The sequence below is a fragment of the Scyliorhinus canicula genome, chromosome 12, assembly GCF_902713615.1.
Source record: "Scyliorhinus canicula chromosome 12, sScyCan1.1, whole genome shotgun sequence".
Taxonomy (NCBI): domain Eukaryota; kingdom Metazoa; phylum Chordata; class Chondrichthyes; order Carcharhiniformes; family Scyliorhinidae; genus Scyliorhinus; species Scyliorhinus canicula.
The window spans coordinates 98,658,653-98,672,191 of NC_052157.1; the positions used below are offsets into that span (position 1 = coordinate 98,658,653).

Genomic DNA, 13,539 nt, shown 5'->3' on the forward strand with positions numbered 1-13,539 from the left:
AGAATTAGAAAAGAGTTCTGTATTCCTATTTCATTTTCATACTTTGACTTCAGCCTTTGACTTTTAAAGTTGTGCTCAGAAGATAATTCCTGTGATTCTTTGAAGAAAATCAAATTGTCTACAAACTACCTTTTAAATGAAATTCAAGTTGTAACCAATGAACTTCAAATAAAACAATTCTTATTTGCACCTGACAAGTTTTTAACTTGAATTTCTACTGAGTTTCAACAATGTCTCAAGAACAACCGGTAAATTGAATAAAACTTCACAATCCAAAGATACTACAACCATGGTGGAAATCCCCAAGATAGATAAGCACCGACTGATCTTGGGGGCCCCATGGGGCGGGGGGGGGGGGAAACTGACTTTAAGTCTGTACTGGACACACGGACAAACAGGTCGAATCCCAAAATGGGAAAGACCTCTAACATGGCAAAATAACTCAGCTTATTTATGGAGCAGATGGGGGTGGTGGACCCATGGCAATTCACCCACCCAGGGGAGAAGGCGTTCTACTTCTTTTCCCAAATACATAACGCAAGTCTTTGTAGTGGGACAAGTTTTTGTTGTGGGAAAATCAGTGCTTCCAGATCAGGTAAGGGTGGAATACTCCGGAATCGTAATCTCCGACCACGCTCCACATTATATGAGACTGGAGACAGGCCGTGCCCAGCGTCCCCCATGGAGGTTGGATATGGCTCTCCTGGCCGACAAGACTTTTTGCGAGAAAACATCTCGCGAATCAACTCGTGTATCAACTCCGCCAGGCACAGGGGACCCTGTACAAACACGGAGACAAGAATGCGGTTCCATTGCACTACTAAACGTAGACGCAAAAATACTGGCCAAGATCCTAGCCAAAAGGCTGGAGGACTGCGTACCGATGGTTGCAGAAGACCAAATGTGCTTTGTCAAGGGTAGACAGCTAACTTCGAACATCAAGGGCAGCACGGTAGCATTGTGGATCGCACAATCGCTTCACAGCTCCAGGGTCCCAGGTTCGATTCCAGCTTGGGTCACTGTCTGTGCGGAGTCTGCACGTTCTCCCCATGTGTGCGTGGGTTTCCTCCAGGTGCTCCGGTTTCCTCCCACAGTCCAAAGATGTGCAGGTTAGGTGGATTGGCCATGCTAAATTGCCCTTAGTGTCCAAAATTGCCCTTAGTGTTGGGTGGGGTTACTGGGTTATGGGTATAGGATGGAGGTGTTGACCTTGGGTCGGGTGCTCTTTCCAAGAGCCGGTGCAGACTCGATAGGCTGAATGGCCTCCTTCTGCACTGTAAATTCTATGATCTCAGGCCACAGACGAGTATATCAACAACAACCAGAACTGGGAGGTTTCACCCTCCACCTTCTGGGAGGTGCTGAAGGCTGTGATCAGGGGAGAAATTATTGCTTTTAAAGCGCGAAGGGACAGGAAAGAGAGGGCAGCTAGGCAACACCTAGTCAACTCCGTACTGGAGGTAGATCAGCGATACTCCGTGACCCCGACATAGAGCTGGTGGAGAGGCAAAACCTGCAGATGGACTTTGATCTGCTCTCCACAAGGAAAGGTGTATCTCAACTCTGCCAGGTACAGGGGACCCTGTACAAACACGGAGACAAGAATGCGGTTCCTACAGACCCATTGCACTACTAAACGTAGACGCAAAAATACTGGCCAAGATCCTAGCCAAAAGGCTGGAGGACTGTGTACCGATGGTTGCAGAAGACCAAATGTGCTTTGTCAAGGGTAGACAGCTAACTTCGAACATCAGGTGCCTGCTGAATGTGATCATGACCCCATCTGGGGAGAGAACAGCTGAGCTGATGGTCTCCCTGGACATAGAAAAGGCCTTTGACAGAGTCAAATGGAAGTACCTCAGAGGTACTGGAGCGGTTCGGGCTTGGAACAGGGTTCACCGCCTGGGTGAAACTCCTGTACAACCCTTCCACGGAGAGCGTACGGACAAATACCACCAGCTCCAAGTACCTCCAGCTGTATAGGGGCACAGGGCAGTGATCCCCGCTGCTGTTCACCCTGGCGATCGAGTCACTAGCGATCGTGCACAGGGCTGCAAAGAATTGGAAAGGGATCCAGAGAGGAGGCAGAGTGCACAGAGTCTCGCTCTATGCAGATGACCTGCTCCTCTACATTGCAGACCCGCAAAACAGCATGGAAGGAATCATGGCACTCTTGAAAGATTTTGGAGCCTTCTCGAGCTACAAACTTAACCTGAGCAAAAGCAAGATCTTCCCAGTGAACCCCCAAAGGGGAGGGGCAGCGCTGGGGCGGCTGCCGTTTAAACAGGCCAGGCACAAATTCCACTACCTGGGGAATCCAAATCGCTCACAACTGGACAGGGATCCACAAATGGAATCTGACTAGCCTGACGGCGGAAGTTGAAAGGGACTCCAGAGAATGGACACACTCCCACTCTCCTGGCAGGGAGGCTGCAGACAATCAAAATGAACGTACTGCCCAGGTTCCTCTTCCTGTTTAGATCCATCCCGATGTACATTCTAAAGGCCTTTTGCAACTCACTGTACTAACTGATTATGGCATTGATATGGGGGGGAAATGGAAGGAACCCAAAGAGTACTGAAGAGAATGAGATCCATGGGAGGCCTAGTCCTCCCAAACCTCAATATTACCACTGGGCAATGACCGCAGAGAGTGTAAAGGGGTGGATAAAGGAGCTAGAAGCCAAATGGGTGCCTATGGAGGAGGGCTCTTGCAGAGGGACCTGCCCCCTCTCTTTCTCCCCCCCCCGCCTCCCCCGCTCTAGCCACGGCAACACTTCCATCCCCACCTAATAATATTTAACGTGCCTAGTGGTAGCAACACTCCAGTTGTGGATCCAACTGTGACAGCATTTCGGGCTAACTGAGATGTCCGACAAAGTCCCCATCTGCAAAAAGCACACGCTCACGCTGGCGACCATGAATGCCTCCTTCAAAAAGTGGAGACAGGACGGGGGGGGGGGGGGGGGGGGGGGGGGGGGGGGGCAACGGCAGGTCAGATGTAGCCAAGTTCCGCAATGATCTGCAGTTTGCGGATGACTGCAGTGCATTGCGCAATCTGTACCATATTTGCAACACCTTGAAATCTTGAATTCTTACTTCTTCTGTGCTTGAATGTTGCCTAAACAAAATTCATATAAGAACATAAGAACTAGGAGCAGGAGTAGGCCATTTGGCCCTTCGAGCCTGCTCCGCCATTCAATGAGATCATGGGTGATCTTTTGTGGACTCAGCTCCACTTCCCCGCCCGAACACCAGAAACCTTTATTCGTCAAAAAACTATATCTTTATGTTGAAAACATTTAATGAAGGATGCTTCACTGGGCAGGGAATTCCATAGATTCACAACCCTTTGGGTGAAGACGTTCTTCCTAAACTCAGTCCTAAATCTAGTTCCACTTATTTTGAGGGAATGCCCCCTAGTTCTGCTTTCACCTGCCAGTGGAAACAGCCTCCCCACATCTATCCTATCTATTCCCTTGATAATTTATATGTTTCTATTAGAACCCCCCCCCCCCCCCCCCCCCCCCACATCCTTCTGAATTCCAATGAACACAGTCCCAGTGTACTCAACCTTTCCTCATAATTCAATGCCCTCAACTCTGGGATTAACCTAGTGAATCTCCTCTGCACACCCTCCAGCGTCAGTACGTCCTTTCTCAGGCAAGGAGACCAAAACTGAACAATATTCCAAGTGTAGCCTCACTAACACCTTATACAGTTGCAGCATAACCTCCCTGGTTTTAAAATCCATCCCTCTAGCAATGAAGGACAAAACTCCATTCACTTTCTTAATCACCTGTTGCACCTATAAATCAACTTTATGTGACTCATGCACTAGGACACCCAGGTCCCTCTGCACAGCAGCAGGTTTTAATATTTTCAACATTTAAATAATAATCCCTTTTGCTGTTATTTCTACCAAAATGGATAGCCTCTCATTTGTCAACATTATATCCCATCTGCCAGACCCTAGCCCATTCACTTAAACTATCCAAATCCCTCTGCAGACTTCCAGTATCCTCTGCACTTTTTGCTTTACCACTCATCTTAGTGTCATCTGCAAACTTGGACACATTGCACTAGGTCCCCAACTCAAAATCATCTATGTAATTTGTGGGCCCAACACTGATCCCCTAGGGACACCACTGGCTACTGATTGCCAACCAGAGAAACACCCATTAATCCCCACTCTTTGCTTTCTATTAATTAACCAATCCTCTATACATGCTGCTACTTTCCCTTAACATCATGCATTTTTATCTTATACAGCAACCTTTCGTGTCGCACCGTGTCAAAAGCTTTCCGGGAATCCAGATATACCACATCCATTGGCTCACCATTGTCTCGCGCACTGGTATTGTCCTCATAAAATTCCACTAAATTAGTTCGGCACGACCTGCCCTTTATGAACCCATGCTGCGCAAGTCCAATGGGACACTTTCCATCCAGTTGCCTCGCTATTTCTTCCTTGATGATAGATTCCAGCATCTTCCCTACTACCGAAGTTAAGCTCACTGGCCTATAATTACCCGCTCTCTGCCTACCTCCTTTTTTAAGCAGTGGTGTCACGTTTGCTAATTTCCAATCCGACAGGACCACCCCAGAGTCTGGTGAATTTTGGTAAATTATAATGAGCGCATTGAAATTTCCCTTGCCATCTCTTTTAGTACCCTGGGATGCATTCCGTCAGAGCCAAGACACTTGTCCACCTTTAGCCCAATTAGCTTGCCCATCACTACCTCCTTAGTGATAGCAATCCTCTCAAGGTCCTCATCTGTCACAGCCTCATTTCCATCAGTCACTGGCATGTTATGTGTCTTCCATTGTGAAGACCGACCCTAAAAACCTGTTCAGTTCCTCAGCCATTTCCTCGTCTCCCATTATTAAATCTCCCTTCTCATGCTCTAATGGATCAAGTTACCGTCACCACTCTTTTTGTTTTATATATTTGTAGAAACTTTTACTATCTGTTTTTATATTCAGAGCAAGTTAACTCTCAATCTATCTTACTCTTTATACCTTTTTTAGTAACTTGCTGTTGCTCCTTAAAGATTTCCAAATCCTCTAGTCTCCCACTAATCTTTGCCACTTTGTATGCTTTTTCCTTCAATTTGGTACTTTCCCTTATTTCCTTAGATATTCACGGTCGATTTTCCCTCTTTCTACCATCCTTCCTTTTTGTTGGTATAAACCTTTGCTGAGCACTGTGAAAAATCGCTTGGAAGATTTGGCATACTGTTCCTCAACTGTTTCAGCATAAAGTCTTTGCTCCCAGTCTGCCTTAGCCAGCTCTTCTCTAATCCTATTGTAATTTCCTTTATTTAAGCACAAAACACGGGTGTTTGATTTTACCTGCTCACCCTCTATCTGTATTTTAAAATCCACCATATTGTGATCCCAGAGAGGATCCCTAACTATGTGATCATTCATCAATCCTGTCTCACTACACAGGACCAGATCTAGGATCGCCTGTTCCCTCGTAGGTTCCATTATATACTGTTCGAGGAAACTATCACGGATACATTCTATAAACTCCTCCTCAAGGCTGCCTTGACCGACTTGGTTAAACCAATCAACATGGAGATTAAAATCCCCTGTGATAACTGCTGTACCATTTCTACATGCATATATCACCATTAATATCCAGGTCAGCTAAATATTCCACCTCCCATGCATAGTGAAGAGACATTCTGGAATACCTTGAACACTTTCCACACCTTGGCAGTCACCTCTCCTAAAAGGCAACTATTGACGAAGAGATACCAGCTCAGCCTTCTACAAAGCTAAGGCAGCAGGTGTTTGACAACAAAGAGTTGGTGTCGAGAGCAATTGTTGTCACCACACTCCAGCACTGCAGTCAGACCTGGAGAGTACATCAGCATGAGAGCACTGGAGAAATTCCATCAACAAGGTATTCACCACATACTCCAGGTTCAACGCGAGGGCCATTGAACAAATGCTAGTGTCTTGAAGCAAGCTCCACAAACAAAGTCATAAATGAGTCAGGTGAAGATGGTTCGGACTAGCACACTACCCTGAGGAACTCCTAGTGATGTGAAAATAATAAAGCAAAGAAAATTAAAGTGTGAAATCACTTTGCACCATTTTGCCCCCATTAGAGCTTTTTTGATTGTTAGTTGGATTGAATTGGAAAGCATTTCCCCTTTACTTGTTATTAAGAGTACTGCAACTCCTTCACACTTACCCAGGTTAGGCTGTCCTCTGCCAGCTGTTGAGTTTGGCTTGTGGTGAGCAACCAGAAGACACCGAGAGTCATGCAACCGTTGCTGCTGTACAAAGGAGGAATACAACGTCTCAATTTCCTTCAGCTGGCTGGGCACATCCACGTTAAACACAATGACAACTCCATTGGAATCCTTCATTAAAGCTGGCCAACAGGCCTCAAATCTTCAAAGAGGAAATTAACTTTAGAAAAATATATTAATTTGTATAGTAAGCAGAAAAGAGAAAATACACACTGTAAACTTAACATGAAGATCTATTAAATATCCAAATATATCTACAGTTGAAATATAATATTGAAACAATTAGTAAGATTATTTTCAGAATAGCGGAAGAGTTGAAGAGTTGCTGAATTTGGTTCTCATTCCCATCGCTTCACATTCATTTTGTGAATTACGTAGAATATACACACGCAAACAGGCCGTTCAGCCCATCGACTCCATGCTGACGTTCATGCTCCACAAAAGGTCACCTCTTACATTCCTTTAGATCAATGCTGTTCCTTACAAACAACTCTACCTCAGAGAATGGTTGAGGCAAAAATGATAAAAACATTCAACTCGATAAACATTAAACTTCATCTTAGATGAAGGAGCATGGCAGGGGACCCAAATTGAACATAAAATTTAACATGAACTGGTTGGGCAGGCTGAATGGCTTGTTTCTGTGTTGTATATCCTCTGTGATTCTACATATTGAGGAAGCAAGTTCCATATTATTAGTCACTGGGTAAAGTGGTTTCCCTCGCGTTCCTTATTAGATTTGTTAATGACCACGATACATCTCTGGCCTCTAATTTTGGGCTCCCTCAAAAATGAAAACCCTGACATAATATTGCTGCTGACACAAAGATAGGTAGGAATACAAGCTGTGGGGGAACATAAAAGAGGCTGTAGGGATAGAACGTACTAGAACCAAATTTGCAGATGGCACTAAAATAAGTAGGAAAACAAGTTGCAATGAGGAAATAAGAAGTTTTATAAATGGATATGGATAGGTTAGGTGTGCGTGGCAAAATTTGGCAGATGGAATTTACCATGGATATCCACTTTGGTCAGTGGAAATAAAGAGGCAACTTATTATCGAAATGGAGAGAAACTTCAAAATGCTTTGGTACAGAAGGATCTGGGTGTCCTCCCGTACCAGCCTCCCCGAACAGGCGCCGGAATGTGCCGACTAGGGGCTTTTCACAGTAACTTAATTTGAAGTCTACTTGTGACAATGACAATTTCCTGCATGAATTTCAGAAGTTGGAATCTAAGTGTAGCAGGTAATAAGAAAGGCAAATGGAATTTTGGCATTAATTGATAATGGAAGAGAGTATAAAAGTACAGAGGTACTGTTGCAACTAATAGAACATAGAACAGTACAGCACAGAACAGGCCCTTCGGCCCTCGATGTTGTGCCGAGCATTGTCCAAAACCAAGGTCAAGCTACTACTCCCTGTCATTCTGATGTGCCCCATGTGCCTATCCAATAACTGCTTGAAAGTTCCTAAAGTGTCCGAATCCACTATCACAGCAGGCAGTCCATTCCACACCCTAACCACTCTCCGAGTAAAGAACCTACCTCGGACATCCCTCCTATATCCTCCACTCTGAACCTTATAGTTATGCTCCCTTGTAACAGATACATCCACCCGAGGAAATAGTCTCTGAACGTCCACTCTATCTATCCCCCTCATCATCTTATAAACCTCAATTAAGTTGCCTCTAATCCTCCTCTGCTCCAATGAGAAAAGCCCTAGCTCGCTCAACCTTCCCTCATAAGACCTAACCTCCAATTCAGGCAGCATCCTGGTAAATCTCCTTTGCACCCTTTCCAATGCTTCCACATCCTTCCTATAGTGAGGTGACCAAAACTGCACACAATACTCCAAATGTGGTATCACCAGGGTCATGTACAGTTGCAGCATAACCCCAAGGCTCTTCAACTCAAGCCCCCTGTTAACACACTAACACACAGTAGGCCTTCTTCACGGCTCTATCCACTTGAGTGGCAACCTACAGAGATATGTGGACATGAACCCTAAGATCTCTCTGTTCCTCCACATTCCTCAGAACCCTGCCGTTGACCCTGTAACCTGCATTCAAATTTTTTATACCAAAATGAATCACCTTGCACTTATAATGGCATTGGTGAAAATACAGCTGGAATACTGCACAGTTTTGGTCTCCTTGAGGAAGGATGTAAAATGCATGAGGGGCGCTTCAGAGAAAGCAAGTGGAATGCTGGCCTTTATTGTGAGAGGACTTGTGTATAAGAATAAAGAAGTGTTGGTACAATTTGCTTTGGCAAGAATGCATTTGGAATAGTGTGCAGTTTTCGTCACCATAATGTGCAGCAAAAATTAATTAGATTGGTCTCTGGATGAAGGGTTGCCCTGTGATAAGAGTAAATTGTCTATACACTCTCTGGAGCTTCAAGTCTACACGTGCTGTGGAAGAAAGGCCTACCTATATTCACTCCCTGCCCTATCCCGGTAACCCCACCTAACCTGCACACCTGTGGACAGTGGGAGGAAACCGGAGCACCCCCAGGAAACCCACGCAGACCCGGGGAGAACGTGCAAACTCCACACAGAGTCACCCAAGGCTGGCATCGAACCCGGGTCCCTGGTGCTGTGAGGTAGTAGTGCTGCCACAATCCCAGGATAAGGAACCAATCATTTAAGATTGTGATGAGATATTTCTTCACGAAAAGAGTTGCGGATCTCCAATTGTTAAATCTGTTAATCCAGCAATAAAGGGAGTGGGCAAGAAAAAAAGAATAGAAGTGGACGATCAGCTGTCTGCCTCAGCTGCTGTCCATATTTTGATTTGTTCTCAGTAGTTTGTATCGAACCGTTTTCCAGCAGGAACAGAATAAACCATCACTAACTGGTAAATATATTCATTCCATTATCTTACTTCTGGTCACCAGAGCAATCCCACAGTTCCACTTCACACCCAATACTTTTACCATTCGCATTCACATTTGGACATTCGTACTCTAGGATCCTAGAAGAGAAGATGACTTTCATTTAGCATTAATATAAACAACTTAGTTAACTTAAAATACAAAAACACTGATGTTTAAAATGATCCCAGCCTGAACAAACCCTGTCAAAGTACATGCAACACATTCATCAGAACACATAGATCCCACATTTATTCTGTTTTATTGCAGTTCTTATTTATTTCTTTTTTTATTCTTTCACAGGATATTGGGGTCGCTGGCTAGGCCAGCATTTGTTGCCCATCCCTAATTGTCCTTCAGAAGGTGGTGGTGAGCTGCCTTCATGACTACTGCAGTCGATGTGGTACAGGTGCACCCACAGTGCTGTGAAGGAGGGAGATGCAAGATTTTGACCCAGCAACAGTGGCAATATCGTTCCAATCAGGATGGTGAGTGGGGTTTGTAAGAAAGTTGCTGATATTCCAATTTGTCTGCTGCCCTCATCATTCTAGGTGGTAGAGGTTGCAGATTTGGAAGGTGCAGTCTAGAGGAGGTCTAGCTTTGAGTGTTGTTGGAGCTGCACTCATTTAAAGTCAATTTCTGCTAAGTATGGCAGGCATTGAATTTACATTTTAACCAGAAAGCAATGTGGAGGAAGGAGATGGAGATTGAATCATGCTATTGTTCCCTGTGAAAGTTATCTTTGGCTGGAATACCCAGGTTACAGGAGTTAGTTGCGAGGAGCCCACATACCCAACATTGGAAACAGTTTTCACCTGTAGCATTTTGAAAGCTGTAATCCTGAAAAGTACAGTATGTCTACTGAAAAGAACAGAGCCCACAACCATCTCATGAACCATGGGACAATTGGCTCAAAGACATGTAAAGCCAAATAGTCTTAAAGCCTTCTCCCTTTGAAAGAAAGAATACGGCCGGACATCCACAGCTGAACAGACAGCCAAGAAGGCCAGAATTCATCACTCCAAGTGACCATTCTGTGTTACATACATTTCAACTCATTTAATATATAAATCAGTAATGGAAGAACAAAATTGTTATCAGTTATTATGCATTAAGCCCGTTGCTTGAAACCACTCATGGGAGTTATTGTCGTAAGAAGAACAACTCTTTATTGGATATTACTACATTAAATGTGCTTTAGAAACAAGTTATGGACCGTGAACACAGTAAAAACCTTTCAATGACCTCACCTTGAGTAACAGGTTTGAGCAACAGATTTTAAAATAACAGGTGTTAAGATAATTTACTTATTTTTGGTTCCCTTTTCCTGTTGGAAATAAGGATGGGAAGAAATAGCTTCGGATCTGCGAAGAAATAGTTTCTAAACTAAGATAGGGAGAAGGAGTTGGTCGTCGTCCCTCCAGACTGAGGCCATAACCATGCTGAATGCAGAAATAACGCATGGCCCCAATAGAGAAGACACAGCATCGATAACAGCTTGAACTAGTGATGTCAATGTGAAAGACATTGCAAGCATCCAATCTAGAGATGTGGGATTCTCGGCCGGCCCGTTGTTGCCTGCGATTGGTAACCTTCAGGAAAGAAGTCAGGTCACCTCAGAATTCCATCTTTTGTTCAGTTCTGTGAAGAAAGCCAACGAGTAAGGACTTTAAAGAATCTTCCTCTCCTCTCTCTGCCAGATGCATTCAAGCTAAATCTGTGAAGACATTCTTATTTAAAGGGGCACAGACAGCCATTAGAACTGGGAAAAAGATCTTGAGTGCGAAAGTGCAAGTCGTTTTCCCACAGGTCAGCAACCTTCGAACTATGTGTCAGGGGCTGTGAAGAGCTCAAAATTGAAGCTAAAACTGAGAATATTCCTTATGCGGCCAGAGTTCTGGTGTAAAGTTCAGAGAAAGGAGAATAAACCTATGTTTAACCAGTAAGGGAGCAGTAGTAATCTCACAGGGCGGCAAAAGCGCCATCTGGTGGCAGAAGAGCAGAAATGCACTGATCTGAACATCCTGTGCACAGAACCACCTGATGGCCAGTGACAAGAATTGCACTGCTTTCTGGTGCTTTCTGCACCATCTGGTGGAAGAATGTGGAATTAGATCCACCTGGAACTCTTAGGTAAACCGCCATCTGGTGATCGAAGGACAGAATTATGCCAACCTGAACCTCTTGAATAAATCTGTTTCCCAGAGGCCACAACAACAGCAGTGAAGATTCATCTCAAACTTACCCTTTAATTACCATTTTTTAAATTTCTCACCAACTTTGCGTCTGTCTTGTGTGTGTGTGTGCAGGGAGGGATGGGTCTTGGGATTAGGTAGTCTAGTAGACCATTATCCTGTTATTTCTCTGGTTATTAATAAACAGTTTGTTAATGCTTTACTTATAAATCTGGTGTCTGTAACTCATTGGAACAGTCAAGGGTTAAAGAACTTCGGAAAATACAAATTATCAGTTAATTCACTTATGTTGGGACTCCGGGGTCTGTGGGGCTGGAATTAACAGCGCCCTCACACAGGGTGACGTAACAACGTTTTAAAGATATGAGGTACTCACATACCTGACACCTTGTGTTGGGCTGTAATCACCACCAATGGCTTCAGTTGCATCAGATAGAAAGTTTGCCATAACAGTTTTCCCACTCTGTCAATGACAAATTCAGAGTCCACATAAAAATGCAGCAAGCATATAAATCTGACAGGAATGGATGACTGGATCATCATAGCTTTAACAGAAACCTGCCTGAGGGTTGATGACAGTTAATGAACCCTCCATGCCTAGCTATGCCTTCCTCCAGTCAACGGCATCACAGCAGTGGTGTGGTTCATATCACCATGTCCCTCTGCTCTTTTGCCAAAAATTATTCCCAAATTAACCTAATCTGCACTTTCAAAAACCCAAAATTCTAGCCTTCGGCCCTCCATTCACCACAACATTTCAACACTACAGATTTTTTCAACTCTCAACAATTTTAACATCGAGAAAATTATAGAACCAACATAACTTTGTGAAAGAGAATTTTTTTTAACAAATTTATTGGAGCTGTTTGATGACGTAATCAGCAGTGATGAAACTTTCATTAAAGACAGCTCAGAGAATGTTCACAGGCTGTTTCCTGGGATGAAGGGTTCGTATTTTGAGGAAAGGTTGAACAGGTGGGGCCTATCCCCACAGGAATTTAGAAGAACAAGAGTTGATCTTACTAAAACATAAGATTCTAAGGTGGTTTGACAGGGTAGATGTTTTCTCAAACTCAAGGGCACAGCTTAAAAATGAGGGGTCTGCCATTTAAGGCAGAGATGAGGGGGAATTTCTTCTTTCAGAAAGTTGTTAATCATTGGAATTAACTCCAAAGCTGAGTCAGATAGATTCTGACAAACAAATGAGTAACAGTCAGAGGCGAGGACAGGACAGTGGAGTCAAAGCCACAATAAAACCAGCCATTATCTTCTTCACTGGCAGAGCAGGCTCGAGGGGCCAAATGGCCTCCTTCGGGTCTTATTTCCTACGTTATGATACCCTCATCCTCAATAAAACCATTACAATTTATCACCTTGACCATTCTCCCAGCATGCCCCTTATCCCTACTCAAAGAACAATACAGCACAGGAACAGGTCCTTTGGCCCTCAGGCCTGCGCTGATCAGTGTCCTATTTAGACCAACCAACCTTCTATACCCTGAGTGTTCATGTGCCTATCCAGATAAGTCTTAAAGGTTACTAACGTATCTGCATCAACCACCTCACTTGGCAGTGCATTCCAGGCCACGCTCTGGGCAAGAAAACTTGCCGCGCAAATGTCCACAGAACTTTTCTCCCCTCTTGAACTTGTGCCCCCTTGTAATTGTCATTTCCGACCTGGGAGCCTCCAACTGTTCACTATCTATACCCCTAATATTGTTATAAACTTCTATCAGGTCGCCCCTCAGCCTCCGTCTTTCTAAGGAGAACAATCCCCCCCTAGGGAGGAAGTATACAGCCGGGGAGGGGGAGGGGGGTAGACAACCTGGGTGGGGGGGCGGTAGACAACCTGGGTGGGGGGGGGGTAGACACCGGGGGGGGGGGGAATAGACAACTGGGGGGGGGGGGGGATAGACCACCGGGGGAGGAGATAGACCACCGGGGGGGGGGGATAGACCACCGGGGGGGGGGGAGATAGACCACCGGGGGGGGGGGGATAAGACCACCGGGGGGGGGGGGCTAGAACAACGGGGGGGGGGGGGGGGGGGGAGAGATATACACCGGGGGGGGGGAGATAGACCACGGGCCGGGGGGAGATAGCCACAGGGTGGGGGGGGGAAATAGACCACCGGAGGGGGGGGAATCGCCCAACGGGGGGGGGGAATAGACCACGGGGGGGGGGAATAGACCAGCGGGGGGG

The 13,539-nt window shown here is 45.1% G+C and overlaps 1 protein-coding gene across 4 annotated transcripts in view; it reads right to left on the reverse strand.

Moving 5' to 3' along the window:
* ift22 (intraflagellar transport 22 homolog (Chlamydomonas)) overlaps positions 1–11,807 on the reverse strand; it is a 54,857-nt gene extending 43,050 nt beyond the window's left edge. The window contains exons 1-4 of one of the 4 annotated variants that reach the window (XM_038813558.1): positions 11,720–11,807; positions 10,395–10,785; positions 9,156–9,245; positions 6,209–6,411 (exon numbers count right to left, since the gene is read on the reverse strand). In XM_038813558.1, coding sequence (XP_038669486.1) covers positions 6,209–6,386 — 178 coding nt within the window. In that variant the 5' untranslated portion in view covers positions 6,387–6,411; positions 9,156–9,245; positions 10,395–10,785; positions 11,720–11,807. Of the gene's footprint in view, positions 1–6,208; positions 6,430–9,155; positions 9,246–10,394; positions 10,786–11,719 lie in introns of all 4 variants that reach the window. The other 3 variants (XM_038813559.1, XM_038813557.1, XM_038813560.1) reach the window with 3 other exon arrangements.
* Between the last annotated feature and the right edge of the window lie 1,732 nt (positions 11,808–13,539).